General features: G+C 52.0%; 1 protein-coding gene across 1 annotated transcript; it reads right to left on the reverse strand.

The window, feature by feature from the left end:
- Nucleotides 1-1138: 1138 nt before the first annotated feature.
- LOC142050919 (uncharacterized) lies at nt 1139-25462 on the reverse strand. The gene is made up of 23 exons (XM_075080129.1): nt 24620-25462; nt 24304-24448; nt 24098-24211; nt 22773-22920; nt 22594-22689; nt 21706-21862; nt 21282-21399; nt 14447-14484; nt 9650-9972; nt 8923-8984; nt 8209-8365; nt 7468-7649; nt 6890-6975; nt 6043-6155; nt 5465-5582; nt 4513-4633; nt 4046-4246; nt 3556-3716; nt 3140-3262; nt 2809-2929; nt 2221-2358; nt 1909-2033; nt 1139-1308 (listed from the first exon to the last, which is right to left on the reverse strand). Exons 1-23 carry the CDS (start codon nt 24682-24684, stop codon nt 1173-1175), a joined length of 3048 nt encoding a protein of 1015 aa, XP_074936230.1. The 5' UTR covers nt 24685-25462; the 3' UTR covers nt 1139-1172.
- Nucleotides 25463-26127: the final 665 nt, after the last annotated feature.

Here is a 26127-nt window from a genome sequence, read left to right on the forward strand (position 1 = left end):
GCATCAGACGTGGTGAGGCACAGCAGCGGCTTGGCATCTCACCCAGCCTTTCGTTCTGCTTGCAGCCCAGCTAGTCCCTACCCCGCCCTGCTGGCGCATCAATGTTCGGGACCAAGGGAAAGAGCTTTCCTGGCCAGGACAAAGGGAGAGGTGGGTGCAGAGGTGCTTTGTAGGGCAGTGCTGGGAGCTGCAAAGGAGGAATGAGTGTGCCTGACGCCCCCTGCCCATCAGGAGACCCTGCTGCTCCTCAGGGGTGGCAGTGCCCAAGGAGAGGCCGCTGGCTGCCTGCTGCCGGCCCTCGGAGGCCCTGGGACACACAGAAAGGCATGGGGAGCTCCCTGGGTGCCATGAGATGGCACCACAATCCTGCATGGTAAAAAGGAAATGGTATATTTCAATGTGGGCAAAGTCAGGTCTCCACAGACTCAGGGCTTTTCAGGAAAAAGTAGCCCACAGGGGATTAACTGACTGACCCAACCTCCTTTAGCACTGTTAAGCCTGCCTGGGCTCTGGAAACATCGCTGCCACCACCTGCATGGAGTCCCCGTGGAGGCCGGGCAAGGTGTGGGTGCCCAAGAGCAGCAGCTCGGGCTTCCCTCCCTCCTATGCGTAACCTGCTTTCTGGCCCCTATAGCATGCGTTATGCCAGCTCAGGTGTGTGGAGAGGAGCTTTTGGAGGTGTCCCCATCTCACCTCAGCTTCACCCCTCCTTTCTAACCAGGAGGTGTTGAATAAATGGCTCGGGAGCCCAGGCACAGCTTTGGCACAGTCAGCCTATGCACCTGGAAGGCTGCCCCCCATAACTTCCCTCTCCCCCGGCACGGGTCCTGCCTGGGGTTTCAGTGTCCCCACGGCACACGGTGGTGCCTGCACAGCTCTGGCCTGGGCACCCCGCAGTGCCCGGGCTGTGCGAGCCTCCAGATGCTTCCCCCTTCAGGTCTGCTCCCCTGGGTGCCCAGCACTACTCTTCCTCCTCCTCCCTCCTCTCTCCCCAGCGATAATCCCCTGCCCAGCAGGGATCTGCAGCCCTCTTTCCTGCACTGGCCTTTCCCTGCCCCACCAACACTCACCCACTGCCCAGTGCAGCTTTCACAGCCACCAAGAAGAGACCCACAGTGTCAGACACAGTGGTTTGCAGATGGAGCTTTATGGAACAGAAGGAAGCACTGGTGTTAGCGGCCTGGCTGGCCGGCACTGGTGCTCGTCATGCTGGAGGAGGCTCTTGCTGGACCCCTCTCTCGGAATATTCTGTGCCCGAGAAGCTCTCCTGGGACTATGCCAACGTGGACTGCATCGGCTTCCCCAGAGCTGCGGAGTGGAATACAAAGCTCTGTAGTCTTGTATGCACAGATTGGGGCAGAGCAACACTACAAGGCTAGACAGGATACGTGTGGTGGGATCTGCTGCTGCCCGGAGAGAGCAGCCCCCATGGTCCCTGTAATGCAATCCCAGCCTGCTGCTCTCCACGCCACGAGGGCTGCCAGGAAGACACCCTCTTTGCCCAGGGGCTGCGGGGAGTCGAAGGGAGGGAGGGAGGGAGGGAGGGTGCTGCCGGGCAGGGGTAAACACGGGGCATGTTTGGAGATCCTTAGCTGGGGGAATCCTCCTGGGGAAAGGCTCCTACCGCGGCAAGGACAAAGCCTCACATCTCGACCTGCCTCTCCCCTCTCCCAGTCACCCCCACGGTCCCATTCAACCCCACAGACTGCTCAGGGCCAGCTGTGCTTGGGGCTGCAGAGAGGCACCTGGCATCGAGGACTGACCCATGCCATTCCCATGGCATGAGATAGGAGAGGACGCTGTCCGTGTCCAGCCCCGTCGCGCCGGGACTTCCTTCCCCCGCCCACAGCTGGGTCACCAGCCTGGCCCAGCTGGCCTGGGTCTGCCCCGAACCTGGCTCACACTCACCTTTTCAGAGCTGAGGACTCCCAAAGGCAAAGCCTCCACTTGTGCTCTGGGCTCTCCTCAGGATCCACGGAGGGCTCTTCTCTGCCCTCTCCCCACCACTCTGCAGTGCCACAAATGCAGGAGGCCTGCACAGAGAGAGAGGGGTGAGCACAGGAGATGTTGCTGGGCAGCAGGGAAGGCGCCTCGAGCTGTGACGGCCCCACACAAGGACAGTCAGCCCCCACGCTCCTCGGGTTTGGGGACCGTCCCACCCTGGCTCCCTGGCAGGAAAGCAATGCTTGTTTCCTAATTGTTTTTCCCTGCCTGTGGTACCTGGGCCTCCACTGGTCTCGCTCTTCTTGCCAAGGCTTCTTGGGTGCCACTTTTGGCCCTTGCCTTCTGCTGGTACTTCTTGCGCAAGGAGTCCCAGAGCTTGCATCCTTCCTCCTCTGTGCACACGCGGGACTGTGCCTGCAGGACCACGGCAATGCCATAGCAGGCAGGGCTGGTGCAATTTTAGCTCTCCCCCTCCCTCCTGCCCCTTCTTCTCAGCATCTCCACCAGCCCCGGTTCCCTCACAGCCCTCTCAGGCCTGACTGCAGAGCCTTTTTGCAATGACCCCTGAGACAAGTGACCATGGGACTGAAAGCGACCCAGATGCCTGCTATCCCAAAGAAGCCTGGCAGTGCCATCGTCATCAGAAACACCGCCAATCAAGCCTTGGGGTGTTTCTGGAGATGACACAAGTGAAGGCTGCCTTCTAAGTGGACAGAACAACCCGCGGCCTCTCGAGAAAGCCATGGGAGAAGTGCTTCAGCCTTCAGCTGAGCACACGGTAGGGGGTCTTGCAAGACGTGACATCCATATAACATTGCTTTTCTACAGGCGGCTATGACGCCGTCCCTCCAGGAGCTCACGTACCGGTCGTGCCCTCCTCTTCCCTGGCCTAGCAGGGGGTGCAGGCTGGAGTCCAGCTTCCCGCAGCTGTTGGCTGCTGCGTTCCTCTTTCCGCGAGCGATGCCACCGCAGCACTGCCAGCTCGCTGCAGAAACACAGTAGGAGGAGGTGGTGTGAGCGCGGGCAGACTGCTCTCCAGCCGGGGCTCCCAAGCTGGGCGCCCACCGCAGCCGCTGAAGGCGGCTCTGCCGAGAGGCGGGTGCCAGGAAAAGCGCCTCTCTGCCCGGGTGCTTCGGGGGGCAGGAGGAAGGGCACTGCAGGAGAGGAAGCACTGCCCGCCTCTGGAGAGATTTACCACTTGAGCTTGTCCTGCAGATCCACCTCCTCGTCCCACTGCCCGCTGCGCTTGCGCTCAACCTGCCCCAGGATGCACGTCACCACCTCCTGCAGGGACCGGTGTGTCCGTGGGGACAAGCTCCTGCAACAGCAAGGACAAAGTTTCTCTGACCCTCCTGCCTCTTCCTGCACCCAGACCCACACATACATGGCCCCATTCGGCCCCACAGCCCCTTTGAGGCAGGAGGAGTTTCAAGCCCTGCTTTGCTCCCTGCTGTCGGGCTCCAGCCCAGCTCATTCCCATGGCTGGAGAAATCTCTGGGCACGCTCTGCGGCCCCTTGGCTCTCAGGGGTTGGCTTCCCTGACCCACTGCCGGTGGCTCACCACCACCACCCCCCTGCCCCAGGCCCTGGCTGGAGCTGGTGCACTCTTACCGCTTAGGGGGAACAGTGTCACCCTCGTGGACTGTGGGTGGACCTTCGCTATCCCCTTCCCACTCCTGCATCGTCATCATTTCCAGGAGGTCGAGGCTGGACTCCTCCGTCTCTGTGCTCGTCAGGTCGCTGGCTGATAATTCGTCAGAGGAACTGGATTCCTGCACAGGAAGAGACTCTCATGCAACGGCCCCACACCCGGAGGGTGCTGCTTCCCAGCGTGCAAACCCCCAGACCACTTCTGGCAGGGACCCTAGTGCGATGGGGAAAACCAGGAGCAGGACCTCAGCACACCCTTGGGGTGACGCCTGCTTGTCACCAGGGTTTCACTACAACCCCCTGGCACCCCTCTTGCTCAGGAAAGGCAGCCGTCACCCGCCCAGCTCCGCTGCAGCAACGCTGCTATGACGGCTGGGGTGCTGGAGGTACCGTGCAATCTCAGCCCCACCTGGAGGAGAAAGTGCTCTTTCTCGGCACAAATTCAAAATACCTGGCTCCTCTGTGTCTCCTTTTCTCGCTCAGCTTTCGCCTCGGGCGTCTCCTTTTGTCTCTTGGCCTTCAATTCAGTTGCTGGTGGGGTTTGCCCTCGACTTGTTTTTGCCTTCGCCAGCTCCTTTTTCTTCTTTTCCTCTTCACCCAAGAATTTCCTGATGTGTTTTGGAAGCCTCTCCTTGCTCTGCAAGTGGTTATTCTGCAGGGCGACCAAAATGCAACAGCAGGCAGCGTTAGTCTGCCCTGCAGAGGGCTGAGCTCTTCTCATTCCCGCCCTCCCTTCTGCCCCTTCTCTTCTGCCTATCTATCCACATCGGTTTGCTCCCGGGCTTCTGCAGGCTCCACCCAAGAGCCCGTCTCCAGTAAGAGGGAGCTAAGTGACTCCTGGGAGAATCGGCAGGCATGGAGCGAGGCCTCTCTACAGCCCGCTACGACACACTCACTGCAGCAGCCTGTGTCAGGTACCTTTTCTCTGCTCTCAATCGTTCTGGCAATGAAGTCGACTGTTCTGGGTTGAACCAGAGGAATTACTTTCTCTTTCGCCTCTATTTCCTTCAAGGAGCTCCCCTGGATGGGCGGCAGCTGCCTGCAAAGACACAACAGGGTGCGTTGGCAGGAGCGCAGGAGGAGCTGCTTCTGCGTCTTGTGCTTCCGAGTGGCGCACCTGCTTCTGCAGCAGCATGCGCTCTGCTTGCCGCCTTGTGATCAAGTGCGCAGAGACAGAGAAGACCCCCCAGGCTGTCAGGCTCAGATGTGCCCAACAGCCCCGCTGTAACTCAGGATGCCCAGGTCTAGGCCCTCTCTTGCTGGACCAATGAGAGGAACAGCGTCCTATGCCCGGAGATACCGCTCCGCCCTCCGGGTCAGCGCACTGAAGTCTGCTCAGTGGTCCAAATCCAGAGTGCTCACGGGCTGGACAGGCAGGTTGGGTGCTGGGGATGCAGCGTCAAAAAGGGGGAGGACACGACCCCATGTGAAAAGCAATCGTGCCACTGAGCTCTCCTGGGCCCTTCCCTTTTGCAAGGCCATAAGCCTGGTGTTAGCATAGAAGAGGCTTCTGGTTAATCAGAGGAACCCTCTGCAGAACCTAACTGCAGAACACTATTCTCAGCCAACAGAAAGGTCGGGGTCATTTCCATCTGAAGGGAAAGCCACACAGGCCTTCCGCTCCTGGAGTGAGCATTGGCAGTTAGTTCCTCAACAGATCTGCACGCTAGGAGCAAGGAAAGAAACGATGCTGCCAGCAGCGTCCCAAGGAGCTACGAGAGGCTTGCCATGCACCAAGAAACCATGAGTTAGTGGAACGTGGGATAACCACGCGTTGAGGTCATCTAGCCTCTGTGTCCAGGAGAAGCGCCTCGCTCCCAGAGAGGTGGGAGCACGGGGTCACCCTCATCGCGTTGTGCAAGTGTCTCACCTGGCACGAGGCTCACTCCTCTCAGTTTTGTGACTCTGCTCTGACTTCACAGTCACTGCAGGTAACCGCTGTGGGGAAAGCCTTGCTCGGTGGAGGAGGCGCTTCTCAGCAAGAGCCTCTAGAGAGAGGAAATGAGACGATTCTTCAGAACATTAACCTGGTGTTGGTCGGGGAACTGGGTGCCTCTCATGTCCCAGTTGCAACGAGAGCAACGTGCAGGTCTGCTCAGGCCTGTGGTAACACTGCTGAAGGTGGTCCTTTTCACCCCTTTGGATGAAAGCCGTGTTTCCTGGGACAGCAGCAGGGTCAGAGCCTTGCACCGTTTGCAGCACAGGCTGGGGAGCGGAGGCCTCCGGGAAGGGGCCCGTCAGCAGTCCCAGTGGCCGTTTGTGGGGCAGGGCTGTCCTGAGGCCTTGTTCCACCATGGGTCGCTGGAGTTTTACCGTCATGGGTACAGAGAGTCACAGGAAGTGCCTCTCCCTCTTCCAGGCATCCTGGGTAGCCTCCGCCCTAATCCCCTGCAGACACGGAGGAAGGAAAACCTACAGCCCCCTGCCAGCAACCCGCTGGTCCCTTACCTTTCTTTCCAGTGCCTTCACCTTTTCCCCAGCCCTGCTCTGGGGTGGCCTTCACAGGTGCGCTCAGCTCCACTTTTGCTGTTGGCGTTTTAGGCACGGTCTCAAGCTTGTACCTGGAAAGAGGAAGAAAGCACCGGGCTGAAGAAAGGACACCGCGTGGTTTCCCACGACAGCCCAACCACGAGGACCATAGCAGGAACTCCAGTGCCTGGAGGGGCAGGCGACGCCCCGTCGGCCCGTGCCAGTGTTTCCATCCTCCCTCTGAGAATGGTCGTCTTCCCACAAAACGCCCTTGCTGCTTCTGGGGAAAATGAGACCTCTCCTACTCCTAGTGCACGTGGCAAGCAGACTAATCTCTAGATTGCGAATCTTGTCCTCCAAGTTTCTTGTAGAGCCTCACAGATTCCTGCTCTTAAGGAGTCACCTCCCTCCCCTCAGTCGTCGATGGCACTGCACAGCAATGTTGGTACCAGACAGAGCTCTGCAGAATCCCACCAGACGCAAGCTCCCGTTTGGACCCCTCTGCCCCTTGGCCCCAAGCAGAAGGCACTCTCATGCATGGGAACGAGAAAGAGCTGGAGAAGCCTGCTGGAAAATGTTGCCTAAATGCCTCTCTTGGGCCACAGTAGGACAGAGGCATAAAGCGTTGTCGCTGTCCCGTCTTCCTCCAAATGAAGTCAAGCTGAACGAGAGCAAGCAGGGAGCTCCCTGCCAACGAGGCCTCTGAAACACTCCCTCCTCAATGCCATCACGAGTACAGTTCTCAGTGCCCGGCAAGGCAGGCGTCCCAAGCACGAGGTGAGAAGCTGCTCGCCTGCTCCGCCAAGGGCTGCAGGAGCAAACATACCGTGGTAGGACGATAACACGTCCAGAAGAGGTCTGGGCAGCAGCGGTGTCATGGCGTGAGATGACCGAGTCCCTCACCTCCGACATCTGCAACGAGGACGGAGACAGATGGCGGGAGATGGGGCCGCTGGGAAGGGCTGGCTGCTCAGCCCACCTTAGGCCAACGCAAGCACAGGGCCAGAGCAGGCAAAGGGCTCTGGCCTCTGCAAGCCTTGCTCTGCCTGTGCCTCTGCTCCCTACCCCGAAGAGTGGGGCGAGCGGCACTCCCCACCCACCATCAGCGCTGGCCTTTTGCCACACAGTGAGGCCCCTCTGGGGGTATCTCTTGCAAAGCCAGACCATTGCACGCAAGGGAAGCGCTCCACAGAGAGCGTGCTATACTGTGCACCGCGAGGAGCCCAAGGGGCTGAACAAGGCGTGGCAGGGCGGGAGAAAGCAGCCCCCCAGTCCCCAGGACACGTTCCAGAAGAACCAGGGGTGGCCCTGGGAAAATGAAAATCCTACCTCAAGAAGAGCCTGGAACATCTGCCCAGTCCCATTCAGCCTTCTCAAAAAGTCTCTGTAAAATCTCATTTTTACGTCTTTTCCCTCTATGATCAGCATGCCCACGTCGCTCCAAATGAGGGCAACGTTCTTGCTCTTCTCTAGGCAGGCACGGAGAAGAAAGATGGTCCTTTCCATGCAAAGCTGCACCGTGCCCTCAGAGACAGCGTTGTCGGACGCTATCCGAGCGTACGGCAGCTGCTCAAAATGTTGATGACCTGAAAAACAAGAGAAGAGGAACACACCAGCTTGCAGAGCTGCCAGGCAGGCTGCCGTCAAAGGTCTGCAGCTTCCAGGCCCTCAGGCAATACATTGCTGCTGAGTTGCCTAGCTGGGACAGCGCTCCGAGGAGAAGCTCGCATCGTCCCTTCCTGTTCCAAGTGGAAAGTGAGGTGCGGGACGGACAGCTCTGGTTTCTGCGATACAGGCGGCTCTGGCTTCTCCAATACAGACAGGGGAAGGGAGAGTCTTAGGTGCTTGGCAGGAAGAAGAGCCATGACGCAGGACAAGGTGGGGAGACAGGTGACAGGCCTCACGGCAAGCTGGAGGCTGCCAGGCCATTGGAGCCGTGCCCACATTCGGTGCTCTCTTGGACATCAGAGAAACGCACCCCAGGCACAGACCCAAGCTCTCGGTGCCCCCCAGGCTCCTACGACAGCTGCTGCAATGGCAGCAGTGACTGGAAAGCACAGGCATCGTGGTCGCTGGGTTTTGGAACAACCCCTCTTTCTGCCCTGGGTTTCCCCTGCTTTCCCCCCTTTCAGTCTGTCTGCTTACCAGGAATGTCTACGCAGCCGTATCGGAGGTCATGATCCCGCGCCAGAGTGTTTGCAAGATGAAACACGGGTCTCTCCACAACCACCAGGCCCTTCTCCTTGCTGGCTACTCGCTGTCTGACAACCACAAAAGTCCCAAGTCCAGGAATGCGGACAGCCTGAAACAGGTGACATGGCGGATCAGAAGAAGTCTTGGAGGGACAGAGGGATGACTTGTCAGAGAATGGGGATGGTGCTTAGCGCCCTGGCCAGGCCTAGGCACAAAGGAGCGAGACGGGCTCTTTGGAAACCCTGGGAGAGGACAAACTGCATCTGCACTTTTCCCTCTCACTCCCCTTCACCTTCACCTTCACGAAGAACCCAATAGTGCAGGAAAAGCTGACAGCCATCCTTTGGCTCAAGAAGACGAAAGGCGGGGCGGGGAATTCCCACACTTGGAATAAACCCTGAAGTCTCCCAGGTTTTGTCATGCAACTCTGACCATGGGGACTCCAGAAGCCTAGCGCTTTTTCTGACCCTAGGCCTGGACCTTATTGCACAGCTGAATAGGCAGAGGTGTCGGTGCGTGGCACATCTGCGCATCGCAGCATCACGCTGGGGCATCGTTTCTGCTTTCAAGGAAGGGCAAGAAAAATTGCACTCCAAGGCAAAGGGCTGTCAGGACTTCATTGGCCTTCATCAGGATGTGAGGGGAGGAGAAGGAGGTAAGCCCCACCTGGTGGAGAGCCAGCTGTTGGCTGAGGTACCATGAGGAGCTGGCCCAAATCTTAGCAAACTCTGGAAAAACAAGGGGAAGATATGTCATGCTCTGAAGCAGCAACCTCAAAACCATTCAGCCCGCTCCTGCCCAGGGACCGAAGCAGTTTGAGCACAGGCATTTCAGATGGCCTCTCTAGAGCCCGGCAAGAACCAAAGGACACCTCAGCCTGCCTCCAAGATGGCTCCTTTCCTTTCAGGCGCAGCTCTCCAGGCTGTGACCCGCTGCCATGGGAAACCAGCAGCGCATTGCCACGTCAGCGAGGGCAGGGTGCTGTGCTCCACAGAACCTCAGACGCTCAGGGCAGGCCCTGGTGGCTCCCCAGCAGGGGCCAGTTTCCCTGTGTCGCACCTCCAAACAGACCAACTCCACACGGCCCACGAGCACCTTCAGCTCTCCCGTTCACACACGAGCTCAGGGTGGCACCGCCCACCACCCGGCAAGGAGCAGCCCTTTGGGGCCACGGACTTCTGCCCGGGGTGCCCCAGGAAGGCAGGGGCCACGTCAGGAAGAGAACCAGGAGCTGCCGGATCAGCCCCCCAGCCCTTAGGCATGGTCAGGCTGGTCCCTCCTTGCAGTCACCAGCCCTGAGCAGACACCCCCACAGCCCTCGGGCTTTCCACGCCTGTTTTCAGAGATGGCCTTGACCCGGCAACGCTTACGCAATTGGGTCCGAAGGCCTTACCAGAACTCTTGAGCTTCTTAATCGTTGGACACAAGTGAGGCCGCAAGAAGCGGTCGTCTGCCATCTTAGTTCCACCCTTGCTCCAGGTCAACAACTGCAGCAGGTGGCTGGCCAGTGGCGTTCTTGCTTCCTGCAAAAAGCCGCCTCCTCTCTGCTCTCCTCCTCTTCCTCGTGTGCCCTTCACCAGCCCCAGTGCTGTGGCACTGCCTCTCTCCGCCTTCTCCTCCTCGCTGCAGAGCAGCTCCTCCGGAGCAGCGCGGTGGCGAGAGCAGCTCCCAGCACCTGGAGTCACCTCTGCCTCGCCGGGGTGTGTGGGGTGGATGCTGGTCACGACCCGGGAAAAGGGGGCTTTCCCATTGTGACCCCAGACCGTGTCACAGAGGGGCTGCACACAGCCCACCCCCTCCCCACCCGCCCAGGCCCTGCCAGGGGGCTTTGCAGTGGGCAGGGGCTCCAGGGGGCTGCCCCCACCTCACTGTCTCCTGACCAGGAGGGGGTTCCCCACGCTGGGGCTCACCCCCGCCATCTCCCCACATGGCGACACCGGGCTGTAAGTGCTTAGGGGCTTCCTTCTGCCCTTCCCTGCTTCTTCCTGCCTCTCTCACCCAACATGTCTGGAGCGGGGGGCAGCGGGCTGCCCCGACTGGCAGAGGTTTGGCAGGCGATGGCTGTTCACATCTCTTTTGGAGCTGGTGGGAACCGTCTCCAACCGGCCCCAGCAGCACCTGTGCTGCTCCCACGCAGGTCCCGCTGCAGCTCCCGCTGCTCACCCCTTGCCATCCACGCCCAGGGCAGAGCACCCTTGCCCCCCCCAAACGCGTGTTTAAGGACCCTTGGGACATGCATCCGTCACAAACGCTGCCTTTAGCATCCTCACAGTGGAAATGAACTGCACCCCTGTGCCCTCAGAGCAGACCACAGGGCTTCCTCCTAGCAGTGGGGCACGGATATTGCGGAAATCCCAGCACATTCCCCGCCAAGTACAAGCAGCGTAGGTCGCTCCTTGACCGTCGGGGCATCCCACCACCCCACCAGGCCTTGCCGGAATGGCATTACCTGTGTGTTGCAGCATCCAGGAATGGCCAAGAGCTGTGACAAACCTAGGTGCTAAGGCAGAACCTGGCTCTGCCCAATTTACTTAAAAAAGAATGATAACTCTCTATTTTTAGATCCATTCCGAGTCTCCTGGAGAGACTGCGCCAGTGGCAAGAATGCAGTCGGCAGGGTTGGTAAGGAGGAGGAATACATTACGCTGGGAGAGCTCACGGGTCTGGGACTTTGGCCTTTTCTTTGATAGCCATATCAGCCCATTTATTAAAACCCGGGTTCTTCTTTGCATCATCATTATTGTAATTACCATCATTGTTCTTACTGCAAACAAGTTCAAAGCTAGAAACCTAGAAGTAGCTCTGGCTGTACAACACTTAGTAGTGCAGCGTGTAACCTCGAGGGCACCTGGTCTCTCCGGTGGAGGCGAAGTCCCAGGTGGCTGAGTAGGTGCTAGGGCAGGACTCTGAGCCTGGCTTGTGATGCCACTTGTAGCTGAGTGGCTTTGAAGGCAGGAGTGGAACGGGAGCCCAGCATGTGCAGGCACCTGTGATGTCCCAGGCGGCCAAGTAGCTGCTAGGGCAGGATGAGGCGATTTAACTCTCAGGAAACATTAGGTAATCACAGGGTCAGGACGCCAGGCGGGAACTATCACTGCTCATCTGACTTGGGAATTCTTAAGGTTATTCTTAAGAATGAGGATCCAGAATGCGCAGTCACTCACCAAAGCAGCTGAGGGGTCTCCACCTCAAGGAGTTGCCTTAGGTGGCATCCCGACGTAACGGGAGAGCCCCTGACTGCAGGAACCACTGCTCCGAGGAGGACCGACTTCATCGGCCCCCCGGCAGGACTCCGCTATATCCTAATCGAATCTGACCTGTGGTCATAGATGGTCATGGCCGTTCCCTGTTGCCGAGGGCTCTGTCTGTCGGCAACTGTGCACGTGACAGCGCTCACAGCAAGGCAGCAAGGGTGCCAAAGTAAGGGTGCGAACAGCAGCAGTGGCTGCTCTGCTCCAGCAGTCGGAAAGCCCCGGCCTCATCATCAGGGATGGGGCATCTCCCACTTCTCTGAGCAACGTGTGCCAGTGGCTCACCACCCTCATTATAAAAAAATTTCTTCCTTATATCTAGTCTAAATCTACCCTCTTTTAGTTTAAAACCGTTACCCCTTGTCCTATTACCACAGGCCCTACCAAAAAGTCTGTCCCCGTCTTTCGTATTAGCCCCCTTTAAGTACGGAAAGGCTGCAACAAGGTCTTCCCGCAGCCTTCTCTTCTCCAGGCTGAGCAACCCCAGCTGCCTCGGCCTGGCCTCACAGCAGAGGGGCTCCAGCCCTCGGAGCATTTTTGTGCCCTCCTCTGGACCCGCTCCAGCAGGTCCACGTCCTTCTTGTGCTGAGGACCCCAGAGCTGGACGCAGCGCTGCAGGGGGGGTCTTTTGAGGTCTCTCACTTGAAACAAAGATTTCATCATGCAAACTTTCACCATCTTTCTGAAACCGCGGCAAGAAGGAATCAACATATAAAAGGTGTCCATCAGCTGCCATTACAGGATTATTGAGGCTTTTAAACATGACGTTGTGGGAAATGCATCATACATTCAGAAAGACAGGGGGAAGAGGAGGCAGATAGAGAAGGGCACTGATAACTAAGCCAGCTATTAGCTGCATTATCTGACAGGTGTTTGTTCTTACGCAGCTGGGTGTTATTTAGTCCTGACTCAGTGATCCCGAAATGCTTTAGAGGCACCTCAGGGAGTCAAGCTCCCTGCTGTTAAAGTGACAGTGACTCAGTAAATGGGTTCCTTATGTACATGCCAGCATACTCTGCACCTGCCTGCATGATTGCACCACAACCGTGTCAAAAAAATTAGAAGAGCTCCTATTAGAACAGAAAAGAATCATCTGCAATTCTTACCCCTGAGTTCCTTTATAACTACGGAGGCCCCATCTTAAAAATATTACTTAAATCAAGATCCTTTTATTACAGAGGTGTTAGGCTTAAAGGCTTTTATGTTCATATCTGTACAATAAGTGAAAGATATAAATAATCCAAGTAACCAAAACCACTCATCGCTAATTACCTTAACCAGTTTCACCAGTGGCTAAAAAGCATGCTGGAATCTTTCACAGCACTAAAAAAAAACCACAACCCACAGCAACACAATGAAGAACGACGACTGAATGTAATGCAGAAGTCTCTGTGAAAGGTAACAAAGCACTTAACTCTGATCTATAATGTGATTTTCCAGGTAGATTCAGGGTCTTCACATACTGCATCCATAGTGGGAAGGAGACCAAATCATAGCTACAGAAATAATATCTGCTTATAATTCAAATTAAAGAACATTACGTAGTTTCAAGGCAATATGACATTACCCTCCCCAATAACAGACGGGTTCACATTTATCACTCCACCTCCAGTCCATATTGAAGGAAACAAACAAAAAAACCTGAGTTCCTCAAAATCATGGCAGACTTAAATCTAAAATCGATGTTGACTTCACGAGTAATTGTTCCCGTTTGATTTCTTATACAATTTAAAGTGATATTTTACGATATATGCCTCCCACATGAAACTCATGCCAGCAAACATTCCCCATCACTTCCACAAAAAGTAGGTGGGGTGGGGAAGAGTGGGATTAAGAGACCTCTGATTCCTCTGATGGGTGCTGGAACCCAGGCCCACAGCATCCAATGAACAGGCTACCTGGCAGCTTGGCCACTTGGTGTATCACCTCCCCTTGCATACTTCAAACACCTCAGCTAACCCACAGACCAAAGCTGGCATCAGTTTTAATTGTCACAGATTTAATCTCTCAGAGGAAAGAAAAGTATAATATAAATAAAGCCTCACATATAGGCAAGACACTACAGACATAAGCACGGCTGTACACTATAGGTTTCATTTACAGAACAAACTGGGAGAAAACACTTGACAAAGCAACACAATTAAGTGAGTCCCTGAGTAACAGCAAACTGGGCAAGAGATTGGAGCAAGTATCATTGTTTAAGGTATGAATATCAACTATTTTAACAACATGAAAAAATTTTAAATCACATTGTGGTTATAATTAATTTTTTGAAGTTTACCCATTCAGAGAAGTATGTTTACTTAAGTTATTCTGTTTACCTGAAGATTCATGTGCAGGCTGGTCTGTAAAGCCAGGCCAGACTCTGGAGCTATTTAATTTCTAAACAGGGCATCTATTTTTACTGCTTTGCAAATGACTATTAAGCAGGATACCTGGAAAAGAATTTGTTTTTCATTTTGAGAGCGAGCTTCAGCAAACACATACGTAAAACTGACAGTCAGCTGATGACTTCCTTGACCCTTGTAATTTCTAGGTTTGAGTCCAAGTCAGACTTCGCAGTGAACATAAAAAGCTGTAAGAAAATACTAGTAGGGAAAAGTTTAAGTAATCTACATCTGTCCGCAGCAAGCTATCTATCAGAGCCAGCTTTAAGAGATAAACAGCGATGCCTAGACAGTATTAAAACTAGTGAAACACAGGATCCTGAAGAAAGTCACTGGTAAAAAAAGGGAAACCCCCTCTATTTTTGTGTGCTTTAAATGAATCTTCTACACAAAAGTCAGGTAATGTAAAGTGCTACAAAGCTCCACATAAGGAGATTAGAAAGTTTAGAGAGGTCTTTGAAACATGTGGTTCTTAAAGAACAGAACAGTTGAAACAATGTTCTGACAATGTTTCAAGGAATATTGCATGGAAGTTTCCCGTGGATGGCTTACCTTCTCCCCGAGACACGGTACTGCAGCATCATTTCTGACTGTACAAATAGAACACAAATACAACAATTAGCCACATTCTCAGCTGAAGTAAATTGCTGTACTTGCACTGAAATTAAAAGTTTTAAATATATTTAAAAGAAGTGACTGCTCTTTCATAACCATCAGAATTGCTTTTGCAAGCAATATTTTCACCTTGGCAGCTGTGAAGTTAACTGAGGCCCACCGTAGATTAACACCCAAGAGCAGTAGCAAGCAACTAGTCATGAAAGACCGCGGGAACAAAATATAACAGCAGTTCTTACTGTTGTGCAGCAGCAACGAATTCAACAGGGCAGGTGACAGCCTTTAAGTAGCAGACTAGTTAACTAACCAAGAAATGTGGGTCAAATTCCCCTTTACTCGTGCCGGTGCAAATTAGTAGGAATTCCACCGCAGCCGGTGGCGACACACCGACATACTGGCAGGGCTGTCAGTCTTTGGCCAATGCCTGTGTGCAATTACAGTCTACAGCAGGGTGCAGTGGCAGTCTACTTGCACTTTCTTCACACCCCTGAATAAAACACAGAATTATCTATCCCATCACAGTTATGTAGCTTAATTCCCAAATTCCACTTTGTTTACATCTTAAACATGATTGAGTATTATTACAACCTTGAATTGTCTAGTATAGTTCAATTGATTAGGACAGGGCAATGTGAGCTCCACTACTTCTGTAGTATTGACCTTCAGTCTAGGTAATCATTTTTGCTGTCAAAAATTGACTAGCTAACCGTTGACCAAGTCAGAGTAACACGGTCTTTGACCTAAAATTAAGAATCCTCAACAATGAAAAAATACTGATAATACAGCACAAGTGGGATTAAAAATCTCGCCGTGTAACTGTATCTGTCCAGCTTAAGATGCAGCACGAAACAAGGAACGCACAATTAATAAGACGACTGAGGGTAGTCACAAAGCTAGACGCAGAGAGGTCTCTAAGTTACTCCTGCCAGAGGGTAACAAACTAACACAGTGTCACATACATGACTGCAACAAATGATGCAGAATTCCCTGACAGTGATTTCCACATTATTTATTACCATGTCAACTGTTAAGTCACCCACCAGTGATGTGTTTATGTCACTTATTCACAGCACACAAAAGCATTCTTTGTAAAAACACTTCTACAGGCAAAACTTGTCTCTAATGACACACTCCATGAGGATTATCTCTACAGAGTGACATTAGGTTAGTAATGTCACTGTGTTGACTGACCGCTGGTTGTCACCTAACCAGAAATTATATCAATGTCCTCTCTCTTAACAGGAGTCTTTGAAGATATACCATGGAATTTTCCAGTATGAGGAATAACAAAGTATAAGAGAAAATTCCATGGATATTGCAAGGTAAATTTAACATTATACTTTTATAAATGTAGTATGCTTTCGCAGTATGCAATATGGTACTTTTGTGGCCACAGATTTGAAAAGCTGCAGTAGTTACTCCTGGGGGTGGGGGTTTGTCGTGGTTTAGTGGCAGCTCAGCCCCACACAGTCGCTCGCCCCCCCCCCCACCGGTAGATGGGGGAGAGAATCAGAAGGGTAACGCTCGTGGGTTGGGATAAGAGCAGTTTAATAATTAAAATTAAAAGAAACAACAGTAGAAATGCAATGTAAAGGAGAACAACGAGAGGCGCAAAGCCCCGGGGGAGGGGGGAAGGGAGGGGAGAAGGGGAACGAACCGCCGGAACGAACCGCACGCGCCGCAGCCGCCCGCCGACCCAACGCCGCGCCGCCTCCGCGCTGCCACTGCCCCCCCTCAATATACTGGTCATGGTGTCACGTGGTATGGAATGAACCTGCCACTGGCCAGTCGGGGTCAGCCGCCCCCACCGCGGCCCCGCCCCTCCCAGCCCCCCCCCCCCCCCGCGGCAGAGCGCGGGAAGCCGGAAAGGCAGCCGCCCCCCACGGTGAGGAGAATTAACCCCTTCTCAGCCAAAACCAGCACAATCTTACAGGCACTGTAAAGCGGGGGGTGGGGGGTGGGGAGAGGTTCTTTTTCACTCTGGCCAACAAAAGTTATTTTTCAAGGCCTTCTAGTCAAAGTGGAGAATTAGGTAACTACGTGCTCTACCGTAAAACCAGAAAACTTGTTTTACTCTCAGCAAACTCACAGGGTAATGGTACCGTGAAGCCCACCATTTTACATCATGCCGCTCTCAACTGGACACCCTGCAGCGACAGTGTGGTGACGCAATAGGGAAAATAGACTTCCTAACAAAGAGACGCTCCAAAGCTGCTCCTGAAACAGCGTTATGCAGCACCTGACAAGGTTTCCCCCCATTAAAAAGCACCTACCCTTCCTGGCTTTTGACTGACTTGAAGGTCAGAAATATTTCCCTTCAAAAGTTCTCTCACCAGTAGGGCCGAAGCAGGAGTTTTACAATACTCAGCTTTTTACTGTCTCTCTACTATGACTGACGCTTGCTGGACAGGTCCAGTGTTGCCTGACATTGGGAGAGACCCTGTTCTTACTTGGCTTGAATAGAAATGATCAGATATTGAAAGAAACAAGTGGATGATGAATGAACTTGGAACAAACCTAGTAGAGTGTTTCTTATTCAAAGCTGTGATTTGAAATAGCTTTTGCAGCAAGAGCGAAGAGCCTCACGTCAGGTTTGGACCCTAACAGCGAGGGTTTGGGACCACTAAATGAGGCTTTGTGCGTTAAAAGATGGCTTTGGGCTCTAAAACTCGGTGTGGAAAGAGAAAATGACGGTTTGAGCATTAAGAGACCACATTCGATGCCAACAGTAAAGGTTTGGGATATAAAAATGAGGCTTGGATAATAAAAATGAGGTTTTAGTACCTAAATGTGAGGGCTTGGGGCTTTAAAGGAGGCACTGAGCATTAAAAAAGGGCTTTGGGCCCCTCTTGGCTGTTAAAAATGAGGCTTTGAGGATTAATCAAGGGGTTTGGACTGAAACGCACGGTTTAGAACTAAAAAATGACTGTTTGAGCATTAATAGAGCGGATTTGATGCTAAATGGGAGGCTTTGGGACCTAAAAAGGAGGCCACTGAGTATTAAGAGGGGTTTGGACCCTGAAAGTGAGGCTTTGGGACCTAAAACTGAGGCTTTGCAGGTGAAAAAAGGGCTTTGGACACTAAAAATGAGGTTTTGGCACTTCAAAGTGAGCTTTTGGATGCTACAAGTGAGGCTTTGGGACTTTAAAGGAGGCACTGAGCATTAAAAGAGGGGTCTGGATGCTTGGAGTGTGGCTTTGGGTGGTAAAACTGAGGCTCTGACCTTTAAAACTGGGGTTTGGTCCCTAAAAGTGAGGGCTTGGGACCTAAGAATGAGGGTTTGACCCTAAAAAAGACAGGTTTGGACCTGAAAAGTGAGGGTTTGGGATATGGAAAGGAGGCTTTTAGCCTTAAAACAGGGATTTGGAACACCAAAAATGAGGGTTTGGGTCTTAAAATAAGGCTTTGAGCCTTAAAAGAGGGGTTTGGACCCTGAAAGTGTGGCATTGAGACCTAAAACTGAGGCTTTGAACCTAAAAGACAGGTTTGGACCGTGAATGTGAGGGTTTGGGATTTAAAAATGAAGCTTTGAGCCTTAAAACAGGGGTTTGGAACAAAAAAAAAAATGAGGCTTTGGGACCTAAAATAAGGCTTTGGGCCTTAAAAGAGGCGTTTCGACCCTCAAAGTGAGGGTTTGGGATCTACAAATGAGGGTTGGCAGTTGAAAATAGGGCTTTGGACATTACAAATGAGGTTTTCATACCTAAAAGTGAGGTTTTAATGCTTAATAGAGCAGTTTGGACCCTGAAAGTGGCGGTTTAGAAAAGAAAACTGAGGCTTTGAGCCTTAAAAGACGTGTTTGGCAGCTAAACGTGAGGCTTTGCAAGCTATAAAAGAGGCTTTGAGAGTAAATATGACAGGTTTGCACCCTGAGAGAGAGGGTCTGGGACCTTAAGAGGAGGCTTTGAGCCTTAAAAGAGGGGTTTGGAACTCAAAAAAATGAGGGTTGGCAGGACCCTATAAGCAGAGGCTGCGGGCCCCATAAGCGGAGGCTGCAAGGTTTAAAACGGGTTTAGACACTGAAAGTGAGGCTTTGGGTGGTAAAAATGAGGCTTTGAGCATAATAAGAGGGGTTTGGACCCTGAACGTGAGGGTTTGGGATCTAAAAATGAGGCTTTGCTGGTGGAAATAGGGCTTTGGACATAAAAAATGAGGTCTTGGCTCCTAAAAGCGAGCTCAGGTTTGGGTGCTAAAAGTGAAACTTTGGCACCTAGAAATGAGGCTTTGAGTGTTAAAAGAGGGGTTTGAAACCTGAATGTGAGGGTCTGGCACATAAAAATGAGGCTTTGAGCCTTAAACAAGGGGGTTTGACTCTCAAACGTACCGTTTGGAATGAAAAAATCATGATTTGAGCATTAATAGACAGGATTCGATGCTAGAAGGGAGGGCTTTATGTCCCAAGCCCGTCTTTCAACACTCAAAGCCTCATTTTTCAGTTCCAAACCCTCACTTTCAAGGTTGAAATCCCTCATTTAAGGCACAAAGCCTCCTTTTTTAACAGCCAAACCCTGTCTTGTGGGTCCAAACCCCACTTTTAAGGCACAAAGCCTCATTTAGGAGTCCCAAACCCTCACTTTTAAGCTCCAAACCTATCTTTTCCACACAAAGCCTCATTTTTATATTCCAAACCCTCACTTTCAGGGTCCATACCCCACTTTGAAAGCTAAAAGCCTCCGTTTTAAACTCCAAACCTTCACTTCTAGGGCCTGTGGTGGTTTGGCCGGCAGCTCAGCCCCACACAGTCGCTCGCCCCCTCCCCCACCGGTAGATGGGGGAGGGAATCAGAAGGGTAACGCTCGTGGGTTCGGATAAGAGCAGTTTCATAAATGAAATTAAAAGAAACAACAACAGAAATGCAATGGAAAGGAGAACAACGAGAGGCGCAAAGCCCCGCGGGGTGGGGGGAAAGGGGGGGGCGGGAGAGGGGGGGGGGGAGGGGGAGAGGGGGAACCAACCGCCGGAACAAACCCCACGCGCCGCAGCCGCTCACCCACCGCCGACCCGACGCCGCGCCGCTCCCGAGCCGCAACTGCCCCCCCCACCCCACCTCACCCCCCCCCTTAATATCCTGGTCGTGGTGTCACGTGGTACGGAGTGAACATGCCACTGGCCAGTCGGGGTCAGCCCCCACCGCGGCCCCGCCCCTCCCAGCCCCACCCCCACCCCCCCGCGGCAGAGCGCGGGAAGCCGGAAAGGCAGCCGCCCCCCACGGTGAGGAGAATTAACCCCTTCTCAGCCAAAACCAGCACAGCTGCCTCCCCTTATTCCACACCGCTCACGCCATGCCCAGGTCCCCTACCTGGGCTGCTGCACGCCGAGTCAGGCATCCTTCCGTCACTGCTGCACTCTGCTTGTGTCGCAGTTTATCTTCCGTGGCTTGGGAGGCTCGTACTCTGGTATCGTGGATACAACACAGAGGTGACACACAGTATTATATAGCAGTTTGCATTGCCCCATTCAGTTCATTGCCTGTTTTCGCCCAAAATCAACCCCCCTTGAGGCACACGTCGGACTTCTCCGTCCTCCCGCATCACACACCAAGTGCGCCCAGGTCCTCGAGCAAAAGCAATCCCACGAATGGCTTTGCCTTTGCCTGAGGCAGGGAGGACCCAGACTGTGTTGCCCAGCGTACTTTTTGCGTGCGCTACAGGGACTCCATCCCCTCCCACAGGATGTAGGATTTCTGACTGGGCAGGGCCAGCTCGCCTGGCAGATCCCCTCCTGTTGACTAACCACGTGGCTTTGGCCAAATGTGCACCCCAGGGCCTGAATGTCCCACCCCCCATTGCTCTCAGCGTAGTTTTTAACAGTCCATTGTACCCCTCCATTTTCCCAGAGGCCCAGCTGTCTATGAGGTTGTTTTGGAAATTAGTCCGTTGTCTGACTCGGTTCTCTCTGGGGTGCCATGTCACCACAGGACTTGTTTTTCCAGACCCAGGATGGTGTCTGGGCAGTGGCGTGGGGGATGGGATATGTTTCCAGCCAGCCGGTCGTTGCATCCACCATTGTAAGCACATGCCGCTTACAATGAACAGGGCGTATTGCTTTTCATCTTCTGAGATACAGTGGGGCCTCTTCAGCACATGTCACCCCCTCCTCTGGTGATATTCCAAAGTCTTTGCCTTCTGGCCAGCCCATGGTCACTTCCAAGACTCCTGGGCCACTGGGGTTCCCTACTCAAGCCTGCTGGGTGATCAGTGCGACCCATTTACTCCATGTAGCATCACTTTGTGCTAATCCCACCTGGCACTGCTTGTGGTTCTCCCGAGTGCGGGGGGCTTTGAAGAGCTCTTGGCGCACAACGGGCACCCAGCCTCTGTTCGCACCATATCCGATCGTCGCTCATGGGCTCTCCCCTGAGCCCGTCTGACCGTACGCCGGCAGAGTGGCGTTATAACCGTGCCAGGAGCTCTCCAGCACTCCCTGACCATGGTCACCAGAGACCTCTCTCTAACAAACCATCAAGTGCCTCCTCTTCATAAGCGAGCAGGCAAATGCACTCACAAGCACTGCTCTCTGCCAGGAGAGCCCTCACTAGCAGTTTAAATTAGCAATCAAGACTGGCAAGCACACTTGACAGTAACACTCAGTTCCAGGAGGACAGAAACACAGATAAAATCTAGCCACTGCTTCACACCAGGAAAGTGATAAATGCCAGTCTTTTGCGTTACACTCTCATGAGTGTTAGTAACGGGAGATAAAGGAACTGACCGGCCTCCAGCTGCGTATTAGTGACAGCTGCTTCCAGCTGGTTCTTTGACTCAAGGCTTACCTGGCCCACGGAACTGCTGGATCCTGCGGAGATGAGCATGCCGTTCTCGTCCTTTAGGAAGCTCCTCTCAGACCAATAGGCTGGATCAGAAGCAAAGGCTTTGCTGTGCCCTGGATTCCTAGGGTCACACACGCTTGTGCTGTCGGTGTTCACAGAAGTCACACACCTCCTTCCTGCATCCTTCTCTCTGTCTGTATTCAAATTACGGCCATAGTATCAAACTACCAGCAATCAGGCTTTCACTAATAAGTCATGGTCTAGTCTGGGTTTAAACCCAGTTCAAGAGCAAGGCACACCACACCCATGGCTGCTGTGGGATAAGCCTGCTCTTGAACCACGCCGGGTGATGCACAGCCCAGGAGTGAGTGACCTGAACCAACAGGCACATCAGGAACCGCCACCTGCATTTTTCCCTCTGCCTCACGTATGGGTCACCCACACAGCACGGTGCATTGGGAAACGCTTTTTATTTGAGGAACAGATGTCATTCAGAAGGAACCGCAGAACATTTCTCTCCGAGCATCCAAAGGCACTCGTTATCGTGACTGCTTTGGTGAGAACAGGATTCCTGCGATGGAAACCTGCAAGTTTTGCACAGAAGACAAAAGTACCAACAACGTAAGAAACAAATGCTACCTTACTATGTGAAATTCTATTATTTCATAGCATTTTCCGACTGGCCTAGACTAAGAGGTTACAAGCATTGCCTAACAACTCACAAGAGACTATTGTTGGTAACATGGGAAGGGATGAATTGCAGCAAATAAATGGAGGGTGCTGACAACCCTGAGAGTCATCTTCCATGAGAAGGGGTTCTGATGGGGGATTAAACTACTTAGTTATCTGCGGCCTGATGTGCACGCTGGGCATGTCCTTGTAGTACGATCTGACCAAGGTCTTGGTCTTTTCTCATGACAGAAGGACAGTAACTGACCTTCATTGCCCTCAAGTCCAAATATACCAGAACTGAGGTTGATTTGGCCCTACCACCTGTAGGAAAATCATCTGACAGCTACTGGCCTCTTTCCTGCTCTTTATCATTCTGCCTATTTTTAAGTAAAAGAGGCAGAAACAAAGCAGAAAGGTGTCAGCAAGTGGGAAGAGATCATTATTTGATCACACAATCAAGTCTAGCAAGATGTGTACACCAATAGCTTGATGCTCATCATTGTTTTAGTTTCAGCTCTCTTAAATTCTCTAAACACATTTAACATAATGTAAATATATGTATCTTGCATAACAAACATTATCATAACAGAAAAAACTCTCTCTCAACTGGGCTTCTGCTCGTTTCCTACCCATAACTCCCTACCTTTGGCCAATACACGACTGCTGAAAGGTGCTCTTGGATCCACATATCCTGCATTAGCTGGTTTTGTTACCGTTGAGAACGGCTTTGGTCTTGCGGCTGTAAAGCACGAGGGAAAAACGATCAGCCTGGTGCAATCAAAGCGATGGTTAGTTGTGCGTTATGTTCCCCCCCAAAATTACCTCCTCTTGGTCCGGATGAAGGCAGATGGGAAGGCTTGGCTCTCCCTGCAGCCAGCTGCCTCGGACCTCTAGGAAGGGTCTTGCCGTGTTTTGCTGACAGAGAATTTCTGGCAACTGCTCTCTGTCTCCAGCGAGGAGCACGATCGTTCTGGTGAACAAAAAGCGTAAAGCAAGAAGGTAACTAATGACAAGGAGTTCATTGCACGGAACTCTCGGTGCTATTTCAAATTAGTGAATATGTTTCCTCTACAGGTGCAGTAAAATACACCCGCGGCACAGAACAGCAGCCAGTTCTGACCATCAGTGCACACCAGCTTCACCCGGTATTTTTAGCCAAGCCGAAGGAAGACTGGAATAACAACAGAACCTACAGCTATAACTTAAAACCATTCCCGCACTCTGCAGAACCTGATTCTGACACGCTCGTCAGCACCCACAAGTTTCACGTGGCTGACAAAACAGCAGCCTTGCCCTTGTTTTTCCTGAAACGCCACTGCCCCAGGTGACTGAATCTCCAGGGCAACGGCGGGTTACGTTGGACAAAAGGAAGTGAGGATTAAAATGAGGAAGAGAAAGCTACCTACACACCCCTTCCCCCTGGATGGAAGCTTTCAAACGCAGGACCTAAACCTTCCAAACCCACCTGGGTAAGTTTGCTGCCCTGGAGAACTATGGTTCCCCAAAACAGCAAGTGGATCACAGAACCACCACAGAAGTTCCCATGACAAAGACTTTGACCTGCCTATTTTGAGATACAGAAGTTAGGTAGGAATTTCTGTCCTAAAAGTGGTAAAACGAAAGCTGTGGAACTGCAGAGCTCACGCTATAATTTGAGGAAATAACACAAAAAAAGAACACCCCACGGTGCAAATTTTGCCTGTGGATTGGCATCCCGACTGCTCTCAGCGAGAGAGAGAGAGTTGCGTGCAAGGTACAAGAGATACACACAACACTCTCTTCATTCCACAGTGACCCAAACAACTTCCAATAATCCCAGCCCTCCATAACATACGTCTCTGAATAACTGAGTGGTGAGAGCGGCTGACAGGGAAGAGATCTATTTATTCCTCAGATGCAAACAAACTATCAGAAGTGGAGCCAACAACAGCCTGGAACGTTGAATTTACAACTTCACAGGGCAGCGTTGGAGCAGCGAAACATTTTGTTCCACTTTTGGGTTCAGCTGTAACGTAAGGTGTAGAGGCTCGTTCCTGGTATTTCCAAGAATGGTGTGATAAGGAAAGCAGGATTCTCACCGAGCGCTGTTAAACCGGTTCGTAACCCCTGAGAGAAACCGGCCCACTCGGCAGAACTTTTACGCTTACCGTGAGATGAACGTTCATCGCCTGGGTCAGCTGTGCTGCTGGGACGTAGTGGGCACGCTGCAGACGGTGGACTGAAAGAATGCCACGGTTCCATAAAAATTTCTCCACACACTTCTGTGAGAAATATCACATTTAAAACAATAGATGACGATACTGCCTCTTCTCTTTGCAAAGGGGGATGAAGGTTTTCTTCTTCCCGCACTTACTTGTTCGGAGCCTGTGAAAGGCAGCTTCAGGAAGTCTTCCACCAGCCCCATCTCCCGACACATGTCATACATGTGTTTTAGTAGTTCGTCCATGTTTACCTTAGTGGTGTGTTGCTGCAGCAGAGCCCAAGCCTCCGCCGTGCACCTGCAGTTAATTTTTCGAGATGTAAAGGAATATTAATAGGATAACGAAAAAGATGCCCCTCAACTATTGTGCTCAAAGTTTAAAGGAAATTTAGGGGTTTGTGATTTCTGTTGTTTGTTCTCCACCTTTCACAGGATTTCCATGCCAAAATGGTGGCATATATTTCTTTACCTGTTGGACAACAGCACAGTGAGGAAGAGCCGCACTTCACGACTGCTTGAGAACGACGGCTTCATCGTCTGTGTGTATCTGAGGGCTCGCCCATGCTCTCCTTGGCACACGAGGGACTGAGGAACTCTCACGTGTTGCCACGACACAGGTTTGATTGCAGCCGGATGAAAGAGCAGGGCCAGGGAGCTCTGCAGGAGTCAGAGATCAGCTTTACTGAGATATATACACGCACGCACGCAACAAAGCTATTCAAAAGTGTCTTCAGTGAGGGTGAAGGTCTGTTACAGAAACTGAGGCGATGACTAATGAAAGGCTTGATACAGGACAGGCAAATGTAAATTCTGAAGGATTTGCAGCAAAAAATATTCAGTGAGCCGTACGGAACAAAGTGAGTCTTTTAAAAGGAGCGATTCTCACTTTTCTAGGACCACCAAATCTCCGTATGCAAACATCACCTTCTATAACTACAGGTTATTCTCCCAGGCAAGCAGGTTATACTGACATCGTGACAGGCAAGGAACACCATTCAGCATCAGCAGGAACATGAATTAGATGGAAAAGTCATTTTTGCAGTCTTCCACCTCAAATCACGCTGCCGGGATGGTATTTTGAATATTTAAAGTACCCAAACCACTGCTTCTGAGAAAGTGCGCGCCTGCTCTGCTGGAAACAACCCAAACAGATGGCTTTGGCAAGTCACGTGTCAAGCATTATTAAAGGCGGCTTCGTCACTGCCTTAATCCATTTCCTGCCAACGTAACGGAAACCAACTGCAGATCATCACGTCTTGCTGAAGGTGCTGCTGGAGCAGAAGTACAAAAAAAGCTTCCCATGGTTTATCACCTGTTATTAGCTAAGCACCAATTTTTAAAAACCATTTGATAGATCATGGCTTTGTACTGCAATGTTTGCCTAACTAAACTGTCACATACTTACGTCATAATCATTGTGATCTAGAAGCCAAAACCCTTTAATCAGCTTCACGAAACTCCAAGGGATGGCAAAGGCAGCTGCGAAGGAGTCGACGGAAGTTTCTGTTTTGTTCCGAAAGGAACGCATGATGTCTAGCAGCAAGTAAATTGTCTGATATCAAGTATCTAATTAAGGCTAATAAATTTGCAAGACCAACAATTTATCACATGAAATAATCACATGAAATAATATTATTCCTATGATTAATATAATAGGAATAAATAATAAAAGGAAATAAGAATATCATAGTGGTAGGACGCAGAAAAGACTCATGTATTAGTCTTGCCGTTTTATGCTGTTGCAACCTGAAGATAGTCAGGCCCTAACAACAAAATTGCATTCTGAATAAATAACCAGAAAGACAGACTCTCTGATTTCTCTAAGGCATTCAGAAAGGTTGCCTTTCGACATTTAAACAGTTCCGTTGGAAACTCAGGCTCCCTCTTTAGTCACTGGAGCCACCGGCTGGACATTCAAAACACGTGAACGGCCAATGCTTGATTATTAAAGCAAACAAATTCTACAGCTGGTTTTTC

The sequence above is a fragment of the Phalacrocorax aristotelis genome, unplaced genomic scaffold (assembly GCF_949628215.1).
Source record: "Phalacrocorax aristotelis unplaced genomic scaffold, bGulAri2.1 scaffold_57, whole genome shotgun sequence".
Lineage (NCBI taxonomy): Eukaryota > Metazoa > Chordata > Aves > Suliformes > Phalacrocoracidae > Phalacrocorax > Phalacrocorax aristotelis.